This window comes from Limanda limanda, chromosome 3, assembly GCF_963576545.1.
Source record: "Limanda limanda chromosome 3, fLimLim1.1, whole genome shotgun sequence".
NCBI lineage: Eukaryota > Metazoa > Chordata > Actinopteri > Pleuronectiformes > Pleuronectidae > Limanda > Limanda limanda.
Genome location: NC_083638.1, coordinates 5,083,582 through 5,102,861, shown reverse-complemented (window position 1 = coordinate 5,102,861; position 19,280 = coordinate 5,083,582). Strand labels below are relative to the sequence as shown.

General features: G+C 41.2%; 1 protein-coding gene across 1 annotated transcript in view; it reads right to left on the bottom strand.

The window, feature by feature from the left end:
• Positions 1–1,181: 1,181 nt before the first annotated feature.
• itga11a (integrin, alpha 11a) overlaps positions 1,182–19,280 on the bottom strand; it is a 42,747-nt gene continuing 24,648 nt past the window's right edge. The window contains exons 13-30 of the mRNA XM_061068245.1: positions 18,613–18,756; positions 15,509–15,712; positions 14,876–15,006; positions 14,621–14,787; positions 12,982–13,121; positions 12,448–12,558; positions 12,256–12,341; positions 11,049–11,259; positions 10,407–10,505; positions 7,053–7,129; positions 6,704–6,787; positions 5,926–6,016; positions 5,723–5,836; positions 3,469–3,552; positions 3,272–3,382; positions 3,084–3,179; positions 2,327–2,440; positions 1,182–1,339 (exon numbers count right to left, since the gene is read on the bottom strand). Of these exons, the coding sequence (XP_060924228.1) occupies positions 1,262–1,339; positions 2,327–2,440; positions 3,084–3,179; positions 3,272–3,382; positions 3,469–3,552; positions 5,723–5,836; positions 5,926–6,016; positions 6,704–6,787; positions 7,053–7,129; positions 10,407–10,505; positions 11,049–11,259; positions 12,256–12,341; positions 12,448–12,558; positions 12,982–13,121; positions 14,621–14,787; positions 14,876–15,006; positions 15,509–15,712; positions 18,613–18,756 (2,142 nt within the window). The 3' untranslated portion in view covers positions 1,182–1,261. The remainder of the gene's footprint in view (positions 1,340–2,326; positions 2,441–3,083; positions 3,180–3,271; positions 3,383–3,468; positions 3,553–5,722; positions 5,837–5,925; positions 6,017–6,703; positions 6,788–7,052; positions 7,130–10,406; positions 10,506–11,048; positions 11,260–12,255; positions 12,342–12,447; positions 12,559–12,981; positions 13,122–14,620; positions 14,788–14,875; positions 15,007–15,508; positions 15,713–18,612; positions 18,757–19,280) is intronic.

Genomic DNA, 19,280 nt, shown 5'->3' with positions numbered 1-19,280 from the left:
ACTTATCTCATTTTGATTTTCATGCCTCCCTTTTTTTAACAGTTGCATCTCTGCAGATTTCCATTAAAAAGACATGTGCAGACATATGTTTACATGTTTTATTTGTCGGTGTATTACATCTTTACACCTCATCAATAACAGAACAAACTGACATTCATCGGTAACACTGGGACGGAGCTGACTTACTGTAAATCATGTGCATCCATACGACTCATCTTCATAATCCTTCAGTTACAGTTTCATCTGGAAAGTTTTGTGAAAGTTTTGCCAGCAGTATTCAATGCACGCCCTTCGCTCTGATGCAGTGCACGTTCAAAGGCATGGTGACGGGTTCAGTGACATACTTTTACTTTTTTTTGTATTTGCCTTGTGAATGCCATGAAATTACTGAAAACTACTATAATACTGAAAGGGTATAAAAAAAAAAGCTACTTGACTATTTACAAAGTTCAAGTTAATTTTTGTACAAGGTAAAAGTGCATCAAATGTTTAAAGACCATCCTGCTTGTTTGTCCAAGACGAAAATATTAATAAGTATAGAAGTGAAAGTTACATAGTTGTAAGATTCGTCTCTGCAGTGAAAGATCGAGAGAGTCTCTCGAAGTCAAACGTCATGAATCTTCCTCGTGTTGTGGAGACGTGTGTTCAGGTTTGTTTCTTTATAAATTATAACGCAGGTCGGCTGAACACGTTGCAGATAAAAATCTTTTAAACATCGAATTCAATATACAGAATAGTAACTTTACATTTGCCGTAGCTTTTCGGGTGGCGAGTCACCCTTGAGGTTTTTAATGTTTTTCAAAAGTTACCATAAGAGTTAAATAAATACACAGAGGAGACAAGAGAGTGATTGGCCGACGTTCGCCTCAAGGGGACGAACAAGCGGCCGGAAATTCTTGGAACAAATCAATCAAAGTTCGCTCTTCTCTTCTCTTTTCGAAGCTTGAGCACGAGCCCCGGAATACGAGATGCTCCGATATCAGCAAATACACGAAGGGAGGGAGGAGGCCCTGACGTCGTGACAGTGCAGGAACGTGAAGTGAGTGTGACAGTGCTGACTCCTGGGGGGGTCAGGGGTCGTGGGACAGATCCAGTGCACTGAAGAAAAGAGAAGCCTTGCGTCAGCGATCATCATCGTGCGGAGCTGTCGGTGCAGTGCCACTGTGGTGGAGTAGGGGAGCAGGGGGTGGGGGAGGTGGGTTGGTCCCTGAGTGTTGGGTCCCCTGGTGAAAAGGTGTCTGCTGGGGGCCCTCAGCCTGCGTTACCGCTGCTCTGCCGGCTTCCCGTTCACCTCCGGCTCGTCCTCGTCTCGTCTCTTCTGCCGCCGGAAGAAGCCGAGCTGAGAGGAAGATTCAAACACGCCAACGATCAAAGTTAAAGAAGTAAAGAAGTAAAGTTAGAGCTTCAGGGTCCGACACGGTGATAATTAAATAAGGAAAGTTTCAAATCCAATCTGAAACTCCTCTGCAGACAAACAGCTCTGTGTGGCTGTCATGGTGCTAACATGCTCACAGTGACAATGCTAACATGCAGTAAAAGCCTGTATTCTGCTTGCAAATGTTAGATAACCACATGAATTAACCTGATGTCTATTGATTTAGTTCTGTTGATTTGAAATTTGAAGATGACATTTAAAAAAAAAAAAAAATTCTGACATTTGTTGGATATTTAACTGGTAAATTTATTTTTTAAATGACTTCAACTCAAAAACACGCAAACACCAGAGGAAGTTATGTGGTTAAAAGTTGATCTGCACCGGAGAGACATTAATTATATTGTTCTTTAATTTATTGACTTGATATTTGATTTGATTTATGTTTGAAAATGTTGTTCTTTTATAGAGCTTCTCGTTACCTGGGCAATTGTTTCACAAATTCTAGCTCCAAAGAAAAAAAAGGTCTCTTTATGATCTTCAGTGACCTGGAGTAAGGGTGTGTGTTTTTTGTAGCTGAACAATATATTTTTTGCAGTTTTGGAAGATTTCAAAAAAATATATAATTAAAAAAACTCTCATAATAGAATAACTGATTCAGACTTGGGCTGTTTGCAGACAGACGTTTCCTCATTCTCTACCACAAGGGGGCAGTCTGACTCTACACTGAAGAACTGCTGTGACTTAAGTTCAGGTTCAACCCAAGACTATTTATCACATAAAAAACTGAGTACAACACAGAAAAGAATGTTTATAATTGTTTAAAGTACAATATGAGCTTTGTTATTATGATTGAAATGATAAATATGGATTGAAAAGACCAGCAAATACATATCGTAGATCTTGATACAATACATTTACTGATAAAGAATGATTGCTGATGTGATGTCTTACCTTCCACAGAGCGAGACTGAGCAGAGCTAACAACAGGAGTCCTCCCAACGTGCTGCCCACGATGATCCAGGTGGGGATCCTGTAATCGCCCTCCTTCCTGATCTCCAGTAATATCTGTCCCACAAAATGAGATCAAACCATTCAATTTCATTTCGTTTTTTAATTTCAAACAGAACCCAATGTCGCTTACCAGAGGCTATACATATATTTGTTGAGGTATTTCTGTCCTAACGTGAACATTGAAGCACAAATCATTATCAGATTTACCACAAAATAAATTTCCCTTTTCACACAAATAATGCATAAAGCACTTAGCTAAAAAATAAATCAGTTCTGGCCAATAGATGGCAGCAGAGATCAGAGCACACGTCCAGACTTGTACATGTTGTGCCGCTGGTCCTTTCGGTCCCTGAGCTCCACACAGCACCGACCCTCACTGTCTGACTCCACTTGACTGAGGCACAGCTCATTCAGGTTGTTTTTAGAAAAGTGGGCCAACGGCAAAATATGTCATTGTTTAGTTTGAGATAAAATGTTCCATTACATATAATAAACACGTTTAAATTCTTTCAGTTGTTTCAATACATTGTAACGAGTCATCGCCCGGAGCTGGAGACACGTTATTCACACATGGACGGGATTAGAATCAAAGAGAGGATACGTCCGATTACATTAGGGATGCGTATGTGAACTTGGTTTTTTTTCCGGTCAGACTCGGGGCAGAGGCAGTTTACAACATCAGTGGTTGTTGACTCACATGTCTGACAGGCCTCTCTTCATGTAGAAACATGGGGCTGGAGGAGGGGAGCTCCACCGATGCACTGGTCACCAGCTCCAGGATTTTAAACTTCAGCTGAAGGAACAAATCCAAACAAGCGGTCAATCTTCACAAAAACATGACGCAGCTCATGTGTGTATGTTGTTGCTAAACTGGTTTATACTCACTGCGTGTAAGGTATCTATTCGTAGCGCTCCTGTGATTCTGACGGCAATTTCTCGGTGGGAAGCCACGTTGATGGAGCACTGGATCGGCAGAATCAGAGTGTTGGATCGGTTCTGAGAGGAGAAACCAGACATTAACCTCAAGGAAAAGAAAAAAGCAAACAAATTCGATGGAGGAAATGGTTGGGTTTGTTTTTTACCAAGCGGGAGAAGCGTGTGAGGTCCTCAGGTGACGCTCGGCTCTCTGCCACATGCTGAGGTGGTAGACAGTGAGTACCATCTCTCTGGGGGGGGGGGGACAGGAACATAAATATACCTGTTAGTACAGTGTCATGTCTGCAGGCAGAAGCTGTGGCTAAATTCAGTGGTTTCATCCTTAGGAGAGCGATTATGTCACACAGCCTCATTTCGACTGCTCCTTCAAATGTGGCCTGGCAACAAAAGAAGGATCTGACTTGTGGATCCTTCTCGAGCCGACCTATCACAGGATTTATTGAGCGTCGGTGATGAGGCTAACAAGCTAGCTGTCTGGGTGGCTGAGCTGAGAACCCAGCGATGCAGCGGTAAGAGCAGAACTAGCTGGTGACGTAAAGAGGAAACTATCCGTAGACCAGGCCACTTCATTTCAGTTCAGTTCAGCAGTTTATGCAGACCACGTCCAAGGCAACCCCTCAATTTGGGACACAGCTGAAATAATATTATAAAAACTTGTGTTTTAAAGGAAACATTTAACGTCGTGTGATATATGAGATGAACAAGTGTCTTTCCAGTAAGTTAGCTTCGAGAGCTGAAGTGTATCTTAGCATAAAGACCAGAGGCCGGGGAGAAGAAAGTGACTTTGTCTAAAGATTTAAAACTATCTGAATATGGTTGAACTATGTGAGAAACTGAGGAATTAGTTGATAACTGTTGTGGAACGGGTGGGAACAACTATGTTCAATGGAAAGTGGCTAAAACCTGCCTGAAAAGTCACTAAATGTCACAGACTGATGATAGTTGACTTGCTAATTCGCATATAAATGACATGATTGCATCATTTGTGCTCAAATTAAACAGTATTTTAACGCACAATTGAATTCCCAGTAAAGCTTCTCTCATTTTATATACAGACGAGTAGGAAATAGAAACTGCAAAGCTGGGTCAACGTGTTTCTCCTCCCAACAACACAACCACAGAGCCAGTCCCGAATAAACAGGGTCTGAAGAGATCAAATCTACAATGGGCCACAAATACACAAAGTGTAACTAGATTTGTCGCTAGGTGGTTTTGTTGCAAAGTCAGTAAATTAAATATAGCGATCACACAGTAAGCTTGCCACACAGCCATTGACGTAATAGAAACTTTTATTTTGAAACAGCAGCGCCAAAGGGAGAAGCTCTACACTAACACATCACTATTTATAACAACCATCTACGACTTCTACTGAACAACTGTGACCACAAGAGACAACTGCGTGATAACTGCAGATGCTAAAAAATAAACCGACTAAACCCAGAGTCTGAGCGGCCGTTGTCCAATCACAGCGCAGCAACCTTATCTGGGCTCTGGATTGTTGAGGTGAAGTGAATGACGCTGCAGTAAAAGCCTGTTTGAAGGGAAGTGTATTCAACCTCTGGAAATGTGTAAGGAGAAGATTAAAGCATGTGTTGTCTCCTCCGTCACAACATTAGCATATCTAGCTAACCTTACTACCAACAGTCGTCACTACTACTACTGCTATTACTGCTGCAAGAACTGAACTGTGGGTGACATGTAAGATTAAAAATCCCAGGTCACAGTAGCTGTTCTGTACTTTTCTCCAACTGACTGAAAGCTGTGACAAACATAACGACAGGTAAAACACAAGCTCAGCAGTGGAACAATGTCAAAATGAAACGACACTATGACCTTTCCTCTAATCCACACTATAAAACTATGGCTACTCTGCAGAACTGTGCAGATTCTTTATGTCCGTGTCCTTCAAGGATCATTAATGTCTTGTTTGAGGCAGATTATCTCTTTTGCACTCAGGGACCCAATGTTTAAAAAATTACCAATTAACAACCGAGGAGGATTGTGTTTGTCTGTTTGTCAAATTCTACCAAACTGATTGCTATGAAATTTAGCGCAGGGGCAAAGTTTGACCCGAGGAAGATCCAGGATTATTTATTCAAAACTTTATTGCAAACTTCATCATGTGCTGCAAAGGGACAGAAATATCGACAAGCACAACAACAGTAGCTGTGAGTGCTGAGGTTTTAGCAAACAGTCAATAAGCTTGACATTTCATCCTTTACCTTGGGCAGTTGGAAAGTAAACTGGATGAATTTAAAATGAGGCCAAAGTTTCCAGACCTTGAAAAGTTGAAGCAGCAAAGGTCCTGAGAGTGTAATAAACTGAGCAGGGATTTCAAATAGAAAAATGTGCTATTAATCTTACATAAGAGACAGATTCTCACCGAGGCGCCAAACTCACCTGATCGATGTGGAAGTCAGATATCTGCAGGAGCTGGTTCCCATTCTTCGTCATTTCTGGGATCTCAATGTTCAGCTGTAGATCTTTTACTGGAAAGTAGCCGAGGTTCTGGATCTGAGAGACAACAGAGCGGAAACTTTGTGAATTATTTCTGATTCTGTTGCGTAAATTTAAATTGTGATGACGATGTTGTTGGCTCTTACCTGGAAAGTGAAGTTGACAAGGGGACCAGTGACTCCGGGCTCCTCCAGCGACAGCTCTGACTTGATATCATACCGGCTCGGATTTGAATCCCTTTGGAAGTGAAGAATCAATAAGGACAAGTAATGTGTAAATAATAAATCTTTAATTCATCTGGGCTTTGAGGCATTTTGCTATAAATAATGTGAAGCTAAATACATGATAACAAATAACCCATTCCTTCGAGTATTAGGGGAGAAGGGGAAAATATTATTAAGGTCATTTTATTATGAGAATAAAGTCATAATTTAAGGCTAGATGTCATTTTAGAGGCTGAATATCAGAAGATCAGGTCAGGACTTTGAAAAGATTGATCTATTCTGAATAAAGAAAGAACCACACTAACTTTATCTAAAGGAGGAAATTGAGTGGTTCCTGCAGCATCTACATCTGTGTGCTATTCAAAAGGGTTTAATAGATTCTCATGAAACAATATGATTATCAATCTATGATCATTTTGGATCCAGAAGTTGTCCGTACTGGTTATCTCCTCAAGATAATATGACTTTTATCGTTAAACTATGACTTTATTTTGGTAATTTTGTGACTTTCTTCTTCATGAAATCTCTTTTATCCTCAATATGGCCCAAATACTCCTTCACGCATTCCAGCTTAAGTATGTGCATTTCATTTTCCCACACATCCCAGAGGACTTCTAATCACTTGAGTTACTTGGACGCTCACTCCACAGTCACCTCCCCGTGCTTTGTTTGGAAAGAGTCTGAGAGAGAATTGACAAACCTGGTGAAGAGAAGGTCTCCCTCGTATCTCAGGGAGTAGTAGATGTCATTGAAGTTATCAGCTGTGCTCATTTCCTCGCCGTCGCTGTTGAGAGAAGGAGACGGAAATATTTAAACAATGGGAGCAGTGATGTTACAGTGGGACACCAGATGAAATATTTATCGCTGTAGATCATTTGGGGTTTCAGCTTTTTAGCTTATCTCGAGTGCAGCACTTTGGCCGTGGAAGTAATGAGTGGTTGTTATTTCTTCTGTGTCAGTTAAGGACAGTTTCTCTCCGTGCAAAGAGGGACTAAATAAAAGTGTCCACATTTCTAAGTAGAGGGAAGAGTTAAAATTGATGTTCCCACCTGCTGGCCTCCAGGATGACCCTGACGTGCTCCAGAAAGACCGTACGACTGAACTCAAACTCCAGGCGAAACGAGACCTACACAGCGGAGAGAATACAGTTCAGAGGAATGAATCACTCATTTATTACATGGCCTTAAAAAACAATATATTTCATCTTTCTATCAGTGTTCCTTTAGCGGTTTCACCTGTTTGTCGTCATTACATTTTTATAACAAAACACTAAAAGCACAAGTCAAAGCTTCTTCTGACCGTGAGCTGCAGTACAGTGTACATTATACCCTCTGCAGCAGTAAAAGTCCTGCATTGTGGATTAAGAGGTAAAGCCGGCAATAACCTGCAGTAAGTCTCAGGCTTTGACCTCCGGCAGCCGGCTGCACAGTTGGTGCTGCCTAAAGAGAGCCAGGGATGTTCCCCCATGGCTGGGGACAATACCATAAACCCAAATCGACATGACTACACACGCACACACACACACACACACACACACACACACACACACTGTAAACACAAGTACCAGTGAAAGTCAGATTAGGGGTAAAATCCAAGCAGAAAAGGACAAATAAGAAAAAGAAGAGAGATCGTCAGGAACAGAAGAGACCAAATGGAAAACAATGGAGGAATTCTAAACAAAAACAGAGAGAGACCTTTAAGTCTGAGAGGAGGAGAGGAGGAGAGGAGGAGAGGAGAGGAGGAGAGGAGAGGAAGAGAGGAGAGGAGAGGAGAGGAGGAGCGGAGGGTTGATTGGCAGCAGAAAGCCGAGCATTGTTTACAGTCTTCTGTGCTGTAATGAAATCCTGACAGATTCTAGCGTGATGCATAACAATGTTTAATGTTGCTTCTCTCCTCCATTTACACTGAGTTCTCCCTGACAGACCACAGACAGAGAGCACACTGCACGTCATCTTTTCCTATTTGTGGAGAAAGTCTTCCTTAACACCAATGTTCTAGAGAAGAAAACGTTTTGTCCGGCCTATTTTCAAGATAGTTAAATGGAAGAAAAGCAGATGAAAACACACATATGCATACACACACACATGTATGAAAGTGGTATGTGTTTGGAAGAAATTACAGTCTGTGGCCCGAGGATTTTGTTTATGCAACTGCATAGTTTAACATGGAAATTCAGTCAGAGCCTGAAGCTCCAGTCCCTCCTCTGGGTTGTCGTTGCCTGCCCACATCACTGGTTCACAGTCACTAAATGATTGATTGAAAGAACTAGTGTACACCAAAAACACCAGCGGGAAAAACCTCACTTTGCTGCAGCTGTAGTAAAGTTTACAGTAAATCAAATTCACCCGGAAAAGTCAAACAAGAGTGCAAACTGGCTATTTAAAAAAAAAAAGGCTTGTCCTCGGGTCCCAACTTTCCCTCAGCTCAACAGTGGTTTCTTTGCTGGATTGGCACTGGCACCACAATCAGTCGTGTTTAACTCTGTGCAACATTTTTAAAAGGTTCTCGACCCGGAGCAGATCAGCCTTGTGGCTCTGGACGCTGTTCAGGCCCAATGAGTGGGTATGAATCACTCAGGGAGTCTGAGGGGTGACCAGAGTCCTCTAGGTTCAGAAGCTGGAGAGCCCTACGGAGAAATGTGGTGATATTTCCATCGCCATGGAGACGACAATTGTTTGTGATAATGACGTGGTCGTGAACTCCTTCTAATCTCTTTCATTACTTCGATATTTGTCAGCAGATTCTGTGTCGGTAAAGTAAGAGAGTCTGAAGTCAGAAAGACAAGACATCAATGGAAAAGACTGATGAAGTGTGATCCCCTCGCTGTTTAATAGCTTTTTAACTGCAGTGTGATGTACGATCAGTGTCGTCCCCATCAGGGTGAATTCAAACATCACCCCCATGGAAATAAAACTCAAGGCAGTTGCGTAAACGTAAACTGGAAAGTGCAGAGATCCATAAATATCTTTGACATTACAAGCCTGTGGAAAAGCTTGGAAACAGCATGTGATCGTGAGAATCAGGAACAGATGAGAGAAAAGTCCTCTCACCTGGTGCACCAGGGTAAAGTGGTAACATGTTAAGAACTAAGAAAGAAGTTTCTTCCTCTTTTTTATACCTTAAAAGCTCAAGCTGCACTTTTAATAAAGTAATTATGACCAAACAAGACATTTTAATTATTACAGTGAATAGAGGATGAAGGTACTGCTCCACTGACTTTAATATCCAGGGTTAATTACTTTAACCTTTGCAAAGTCTCTTTCAGACAACTAGATATGGGATGTAAACAGACTAAACAAACTTCAGACTGTAGGTTCTTGTTTGAAGGTTCGTTCTTGACCTCAGCGACATTAAATTTGAACCCACAGCTGCGTCATCAGAGTCATGACCCAGGTAACTTAGAAAAGGGATCATAAATACTTTATGGTCCAATATCAAATCACCAAACCCTGAGCAATGGCACTTGTGGACCTTGAGCTTTATCACATACAGTTAAAAACACAGTGAACACATTTAGTTTGGAAGAATATCACTCAGCAATAAAAAAGAGAAAGTTTGCAGGAAAGTAGCTGAAAAAGTAGCGAAGCCATAAAATAAAGCTTTACCCAAAATGTATAAATAGTATTAGCAAATAAAATCTCTCATGAACTACAGCATGACTCATAGAATCTTCACATTTAACGTGTTCAGATTTAAGAGCATGTAACAGGTCTGGTAAGATACACAGAGCATCAACTTTCAACATCATAAAGTGCTGTGAGAGGAACATGACACATGAACACATGAAACTATAAATAGTGTTAAAACCTTTATAAATCAAGGATGTGTCTGTTTCTTTACTGTGCTGCTGTTAAGCCACTGAACGATTTTTACACAAGTAGAAGATGATGTTCTCATAGTTGCTTATTATAGTTTGAAAGTTAAATACAGGAGGACGAGTGTTTGTGTTGGAGCTTTGATGACAATGATGTCAGACTAGAGAAAGAAGGGATCTCTCAAACCAGAGCTAAACTGGTTTCCCTGGTTGGTTTGTGGCTCTTACTTTAACCAGTGTGGCCTATCATTGACAACTCAAGCCTTTAGCATGTGTACTGTTGCCTGATACAATCCACATCAAAGCATTTTGCAGCCTGTGTCAGAGCAGACTTACGTGTCTGAGATTTTTATTTTAGTCAGAAGTGAAAGCTTCGCAACTGATTTTTATCTTATGTGGCAATCAGTCTGAAAACTACCGTATGAATGGATTTTTCATGGTTGGAAAGATTTTACATCTGCTTTCCACTAAGTCAGGTTAAATTAAAATGTAAGTTATAATGTAGGGAAATGCTCGAGACTCAGGGTAAAACCTGAAAATCTGCCAATCTATTTGGTTTTAGTTAATTTCTTATAACAAAATGTCTCACCTGAGATTTGGCCCTCATGAACGGTGCGCTGACGTTGCAGATCTTCTCATTCCTCAGCTTGTCCTCGAGGTAACACTCAATCTTGATGTCGGAGTTATCCTGCAGCAAAAAGAAGAGCAGTTCAGTTTTTTTTCTGTCACTTAAATATAGAATATAATATCATCTGGTGGTCAGAACTGTTGCTAAATCTAAGCGCCCTCCTTTGTTTGGTCCTTTAGACTTTTCAGTTTAGTCTGAGCCAAACGAACGGGTGTGAAAAGTGCCACACACCACGGTCTGGACCAACAGACGGGAAGAGGTGGTCTTTGTCTGATAGAACTGAACCATGGGTTGGTTTGTTTGCAGCATGAAAACACTTTTTTGAGGGGATAGATCTGACTTTGTGACCAATTGCAGGAAGACAGCTTTTAACTATAGAAGAATGAAAGGTTAACAAATTCCAAATAGGTGGTGATAACAGGACGTACGTATGTTATACAAAAGTCTCAAGACCCAAATTGTAATCTGAAACCGAAACCGTATCAAAATCAAACAATATAACAAAGTCCTGAATCTTGGTCTGGACTTTCAAGGGGGAAAACACCATTAGACTCTTCAGAACACACAAATTGAGACACTTGGCTTATGGTGATGAGAAGGTACCTTGACTATCAGGCTGGAGAAGCGCAGATTGTGTGAGTAGGAGATATTGAGGCCAGCATTGTAGGCGTTCTCTCCTTTGTTCTCGAGCCGGACGTCCACCACCATCCTCCTCCTGTTTCCCTCCAGCACCCGCAGAGATCCCTCCATCTCTCGTTCGCTGAAGTGTCGGCAGAAAGCCCCACGAGACTGAACCGGCTGCGCACAGAACTGACTGGAGAGGCAGGGAGCGAGAAGAACAGAGTAAATCATACAAATCTATTGTTTTGCATACAGTTAGGGTTGCAAAGGAGCGGACAGTTTCCGGTAAATTTCCTGAAACTTTCCAGAAACTTTCCATGGGAAGTTTAGCTCGGGAATTTTGGGAATTTTGAAAAAAAAAAAAACGCAAATTAAACGCTGAGCAATAAAAACATCATTCAAAACTCTATTTTAAAGATGTATGGAATGCAGCACACACTGCACGTTGAGTTTCAACCCTCCACTGTGCATTCTTCCATCACATGCACAGATAACTCCCAGCATCCTTCACTCTACAGCAGGGCTATTGAGGCCTGCTGTAGCGTGCAGGACTAGTCAGGTAAGTTTCGATGATATTACTGGGGAAAATATATTAGCATGCTGATTGAGGATTGTTCATCTGTTCATCTAGCCTATTTCCATTCATTTATCCATCAATTATAAAATATGTTTACAGACGATTCCAATTGTTTGGCTAACTATTTATATCTCTGGCATTCCATTAGTGTTTTTTTACAAACATTTTTCTCATCTTATTCTACAGAACAATGCCACATGCACTATCTCATGTGTGGAGACATTTCACCCCATCCAATGTAGAAGGAAAGGCTGTGTACATTAACAAATACTGTGCAAAGACCTATGTTAAGAATGACACAACGATGCAGAAGCATATAGTCAAGTGCCCAAAGTTTCCTCAGGGCTCAAATCAGCCTATGACAAAACAAAATGTTTATATTTATGTCTGTATATGACAAGGTAAATACAGTTAGTATAAATTACCTACAACATTTCCAGTTTATTCCTGTTAATTCCCGTTAATTCCTGTATATTCCTGTATATTCCCGTTAATTCCCGTATATTCCTGTTAATTTCTCGTTAATTCCCATGCAAAGTTTCCAACTTTGAATATTCCCGGAAACTGCAACCCTACATACAGTAGATGCGTCTTTCTCTGAGTGTCACCTACCTTCGGGTCATCAGGTCACTCATACTCTGCAGTGCCAGGTCCGGGATGCAGCGGTCATCCTCGTCACACCCATTCCAGAAGGGCAGCTAGCCACAGAGACAAGCATCGCTAAGTCAAAGGAACTTTCAATACTTCCCCTTTCCATTTGTATTTCTGAGAACTGTGTGAGGATTAACCCTCAGATTGTCTCACCTCAGTCCTCACAACAGTCGGCCAGCTGTCATCGAGAACTGCTCCTTGCTCCGGATCTCGCAGACCCACTTGTACAGTGAAAATTATGGGTCTTGCGTAGTCTGTGGTCTCCTAATAAAAAAGTTTAAAGAAGAGGATTTACTCTATCAGAGCACTTTATCTATGGCACCCAACAATGTATTTTAGTGTTTGGTACAATCAAGATGAAGAAACCCTCAAAAGTTATCTCTGGAAGTTTCATTTAAATGTTAAAAATGATGAATACCCACAGTGATTCTGACAGACAATTAAAACTAAGTGGAAAAACATCTGAAACAACATTTAAACCTTCATGTGATACTTTAAGTTTCCACAGAATCATAGATGCAATAAATGTAAATCTTTCTTCCATCTCACATATTCAATGATGGAATAAAACCCTTAGTGAATAAAAAAAACATTAGTGTCAGGATGATATGATGAATTACAAACAAAGTTAAACAAAAAATTCTTCACTGCAGGAGTCATGGTTGCAGCCCTCCTCACAGAACTCACCATGACGTGGAAATAGATGTGTTGGCAGATCTCCTCTCCAGGAAGCAGCGTCAGGTTCTGAGGCTGGACCACGTTGGGGTTGTCCAGGACGGCCCGAGGATTGAAACGTCTCTCAGCGATGGAGACGTTATACTTGATTCCTGGTGGGTCGTAGGAGAAGTTAATAAATTACACTTGAAAGTATTAAAATGTTCCTAAGATAGATGGGCTTCTGTTCTTATCGTCGAGAAGAGAATAATTGACAATGTTAGAATGTGAGAGGCCATAGAAAATGAATCTTAACCCTCTGGCTGTAAATAAATGTGATGCTTTTTTAAACAATGTTTCTTGTGAATCCTGGTTTCATAAGAGGGAGAAATCCACTGAGGCTGAATCTGTGTATTTGTTGTGGTGGGACAGACATAAAAGTTTATTCCTTTTTGATGAGAGAAGTTTCTTGTTTAAACTTGGACTCCATATACAGAGTGATGGGGCTAAACAGCAGCACCTGTCAATAGAAAATCACCTCAAATCCCTACAATGGACATCTGCAAAGAGGTTTGCTGAGTTTCTTTGTTCGAAGACACCCCCCTCAGATGTTGGAAATAGAACTTTGCATAAAAAAAGATTTACGTGAATGAGACAGAAACTTAAAAAAGCTCATCTCATGCAACAGACCACTGGGAACTCACAAACACCAGCACATCTGCCACGAATTACCAGCCAGACAAGGAAAAGAAAATTAAATAAACCTGTTCCACTGTATGCAACCATTGAAGAAGAGATAACTCCCCCTGTACTTCCCTCTGCTCTGTTTTGACACATCTGATGGATTTGATGAAGATGTTGGAAGGGTCAAGAGGTTAACTCGGGGCACGCTCCCCCCCGAACCTTCCCCCCAAAACACCGTGAAACCGGACCCTGACATGATATCTCTTCAAACAAATTGTGGGCACAGAAACCTAACGTGTTATTTACAGGTGGGCCACCCAACTGAGTCGTCTGTGGGCTGTCTCTACCACCAGACTTGGACTAGATGAACACGTAGAGGCTTTCCAGCCAGTGTTGACACAATATAAGGAAAATTTGACATCACCAGTGTGGCTCAGATATTAGCAGCTTTGGAGGCGGCAGCTTTGGCAGAGGAGCAACAGTGAGATCAGAATATCTAACTGCTTGTAAAGAAACATTTTGCTTTGGCGCCGTTTCTGAATGGACGTCTCAATCAAAGCTTTCAAAGGAAGCCACATTGTGAAAAGTCTGATGGATCCAGGACATGGAGGTGGGGGGGGGGAGGGGAGCTTAATGCCTTTTTATCACTGGAAACCAGCCCTGTTTCATCCCCGAATACCAATGTACAAACAATAACAGCTGATTTATTGGACAAATCCAAAATATCAATTTCTCTACTTGAGTGCATCAGTAAAAAAATTCCTTCTGTTAAAGTTTGACAGTTTCCAGATGTTTAATCCCAGAAAAAAAAGTCTCTTCATCTATAGATTTGTTGGGCTATAAAATAAATAAAAGCCTCTGTGCTCCTAATATATAAACCAATGCTTTGTTAACAGTGGGAAGATGCCAAACATCAGGCAGAGACGTGGAGAGGAACTAGGAAACTTTACCGTGCTTCAACAGCAGTGGCTTATTTTTGCTGGCTTACCAATTTCCTGTGTGGGCAGAATGGCCGTCCTGGCAGTGATGTTGAAGCACACGATGGCTGACATGCAGGTCACGTCCTTGCCACCTCTCTGACAGTCCTTCACGAAGATGTTGACCTTACTGGGCTCGAACCTGACGTTGGCGTATATCCGGACCACGCTCTGCGACCTGCAGGGGCATGAAGGTGTCACAGGTGACCTGCGGTTGTCTCAAGACGCATATTAAACTCTATCGGCTGACGACTGTATTTTCTTACCAGAGGAGAACAGCTGCACCGAGGGAACCTACTGCCAGGTCCACTAAACCGTCATTGTTCATGTCCATTGTGCCATGAATACTGCGCCCGAAGTACTGCAGGCCCGGAGCCAGATCTGCTGCGGCGATCCTCTGAGGAACAGGCCGAGGAAATTCACACAACCACAGTTTCCAATGTCATGATTAAAGTCACTGTTAAAGTAACCAATTAAACTGTGTTGTTCAAGTTTTGGGGGGAAATCGAGTGAGCGAATATAAAGCCACAATAACAAATAGACAGGACTCATTACAGTGATTTGGTTAAGAACCATGACAAATTCATCAAGAATTTCTGTAGCTACAATGTTAGTGAAGGTTCCTCTCACTTCCTATTAGGAAAGAGTCAGAAAGAGTTCAGATGTACTGTTTGCGAGGATTGGTTTTGTTTCAACTTATTTTTACCCTTTCTACGGTTTATGTGCTGTGACTTTTTTGTATGTGCTCATTTATGGCACGTCATTTATGTTGGCTTAAAATTCCCACTGCAGCTGGGAGTGCTTAGTCTGTTAATTATCTCTGCAAACTGTATTTTAACCAAACTGAAATTAAAATAAGATCGAAATACATTTGCAGTATCTTTCATCACAGCCCCTACCTGTTTGTATTTGCGTATGATTCTGTTTTGCTGGCAAAAGAAAACGTAAATGGCTCCCTTGTGCTCGTCCTCCAGCGGCGCTCCCACCACCAGGTCGTTGAAGCCATCGCCGTTCAGATCGGGGACGGGAGCGAGCGATGTGCCGAAGCGAGCGTTCTGGACGTCTTTATGGATTTCCAACGTCCCTTCAAGAATAAACCGATTCTGAGGAAGGAAGGGAAACGTAACTGGTGTCATGATTTTGTTTTGCTTTTGTGCATATCATAATGAATGTGCACAAATGTATTTATTAATACATGTTACACGTGTGTACTTGATTTCCCTTTGGATCCCGTTTCGTAAATATCTGAACACAGCTGGCCCTTAATGGATGAATTATGCATTAATGAGTTACTGTTACTGTATGCCTGGAAAACCCCAGTCAGCATTTATACATCCTGATACAGACAAAAACAACAACCTTTACAGTACGCACATGTTTTATATGATATGAATCCATCAACAAATATGCCCTGTGCAGAACAAAGGATTTAATGGAAACCGAAGCATTTGCCAAAAGGACATTTTAAAAATAACACTTCTACTGTCTGTTTGTCCAATAAAATATTACTGTACATCCTAGCTGGTGAGGGGGATTCATGTATGTTGCTACAGGGGGTAAAAGGACTGATCCACTTGTTTAATAATAAATACCATTACTTTATTTAGACGTCTCATAACGAGACTAAGAAAGAGATTCTTGTCCTCTCAGCTTGTTTGTTTCTGTTATCTCAAAGCCATCTTTAGTCAACTAATCGTGCTGTAATTTTAAAAAACCTTTCTTCTGGTGTAGCAGAAGATAAATGTTTGATCAGATTCTTTGTTTTCCACTTAATCCTTTAATTCTGCCTTTTTGAACTCAAACAATCTAAGAACATCTGGCACCGCAAAATAGAGGAATTTCACCTTGAGGTCATAAAAGGACGGAAGAGTGCCATATCGCTTTGGTATATTTATCTGAAGTTCTCCTCTTAGTGAGTTTTAAGGCACACGGAAAATATCTTTGTCTTTCAACAACACACAACTGAAAAGAAAAAAAGAAGTATGCTGACAAACCGGAGCCAAATACTTGAGCCCATTAGCAGTCATGCATATTATTGCTCCACTTGGCATCCCCAGCCCTTAATATAATTTAGAGTCGGCAGACAAAACATGAGATCACTTGTTTTCTCAGTGGAGCGAATGGGAAGCGAGATGATTTAGGACGGTAGCTTGTACTTCCCAGCTACTTGATGTGAGCATGTGTGGCAGAGAGGGAGATTGATAGAGAATTGGGGGAAAATATATTCCGCACTGTTTAAATTTGAAACATATGGTTTTCTGAGCAGGTCGTGAAGGGTCATGACCGACCTGCACCGACTCAGGAGTGAAGTAAAAGTGCAACTTCTCGACGTGTTAGACACAAATGGAGTTTTATTTTTGAACAGCTGCCAGATTTTATTTAGTCTTTAAACCTGGAGTGTTTCCCAAGTTTCCTATCCAAGATAGTTAAAAGGCCAATAGAGCCGAACCCGCTCACGGCTATATTTGGTATCCAATGAGGATGACCACCTTCCTAGGGCACAATCTGATCGCATTGCTTTTGTCACCCTCCTAGCGAGAAGAATAATTTTACTTAATTGGAAACAGGCTGCCCCGCCCTCCTATAAACATTGGGTTAGAGATACGCTGCAACTCTTGAAGCTAGAAAAGATCAGACTTGCTCTGCGACGTCCTACTGATAACTTCAGCAGGATATGGCAACCTTTTATTACATACCTGCTTGAACAAGTGTGAAGTTTTGTCCTATATGTCATGTACAGTATATATTGTCATTTATCATTACTGAAAACCACATGAATGATCTCTCACACACACCTTATGTTTTGTCTGTTTTTTTTTTTTTAATTTTTTTTTTTGTTCTGTTTTGTTTTATTGACGACAATGATGTCTATATATATATATATATATATTTTTTTTTTTTTTCTTTTCTCTTCGATCCCTTAAATGTAAATTGTTTATTTAATCAATATCCATGAACTATTCCCTATGAAATCTGATCCAGATTCCAAACTTCCACCAAGTTTTGTGGTAATCCGTGCAGTATTTTTTGAGAAACTCTTCTAGCTAACAGACAAACAAACAAACGCCAAAAAAAAGCATTACCTCCTTCGCAAAAGTTATTAACGTGATCTGCTATTGTTATAATAGAATTGATTGTTATCATTTTAAAATGCAAAATGTACTAAATGTGATTGGATCCATCGCTGAGGGATAATGAAGTAGCAGACAACAAACTTTATTGATGAGATGCTGACATTGCCATTCCTAAAGCAATGCTGCTAAGATATAAATTGATCCCACCATATATGCAAAATGCCAATAAAAATGTCACTGTCCACCTTCTTGGACCAGGAATTCCAACTTTAAATTTCCAGACCAATATCACTGTGCAGTGACACCTACATCAACAGCACAGTGATAATTGATTGCCCTGGACATGTGTTTTTACTGTCCTGAAGACGACAGAGCTTTTTAAACAGTGATTTCTTTCTGTTTGTGTTTCTGGCTGTTAGGTTTGGCTCCCCACCTGTGATGTGGTCTGGGCCGCACCAGATATTTAAATACCTCGTCTATGCCTGTTCAATGGATTAAAAAAAACATCTGAGGACGGTCATTATTCCAACGAGCAAGACAGGCCTGGAACACCGGGAGATTTCCTTCTATTAAAGAAAGTTCTCGCCTCTCCAAACGCTTCGCTGGAAATGTTTTTTTTAAAAAGCCCAGAATACTTTCCTGTTGAGTTCACTCTATACATCTTATAAAGTCTGCACACTGGCATGGCAACGTTTTTTCAACTGTCTGCCTGCAGCATGGCGTTGTGTTTGAAAAGGGAGCTGGAATGCAAAAGAGTCTGGTTCGGTGTGTGTGTTACCGGAGACTCCTGGTGAGGTGTTGTAAAAATTACTGGGGCGAGTCTGGAGTTTGAACAGGTGTTGACCCAGTTCTGTGTGGTGGAGTAACCTGGTCCGGAGTTGATTAGACGTGTGTGAGTCCAGCCTCTGTGTGTATTTGTCGGTACCTACCAGGTCTGTCACTCTGTAGATGTAGACCTTTCCCTTCTCCATGCCGCCGCTGAAGAACATCGGCGCTGCCACTAAGAGGTTGTCGGTGATGCCGTCCCCATCGATGTCCAGTGGTGCAATCTCACTGCCGAAATAGGAACCAATCTGTAAAGAGACACACACATGCCACACTAACCTTAACACAATTCGACTGACGCATGTATGTGTGTTTGCATTTCATTACTTCATAGGCCCTGACAACTCTCTAATTGGTTTTGATGATTTGCTGATGATCGGGAGAGGATTTGAAGTTGATTATTATTAACAAATGTTTGCTTGTGTTGAGTTGAGTCACATCAAGTGGCCGGAGTCCTGGTGTGTTTTGTCGATGCTGAAACTGTGAAATCTTTACAGACTTAAACTGGATTAGTCGCTGGAGTGGATGGAACATCATCTATCGGTTTGTTAGATTAGAAACATCTGCCAATAAAAAGCTTTTCTTTCATTGCTATCAGCTAGAGAAGAAAAACATTCTCTTCAAAAAAACATCTGCTGCTGTGGACGAGCTGTTGCTGACAGGGTACAACTGTAAACTGCTGCAGGATCAGTTCAGACTCGCAGCCTGTGAAGAGCTGCCAGTTATGAGTGTAGCGGACATTAACACACGTCCCCTGGAAGTGACGACTATC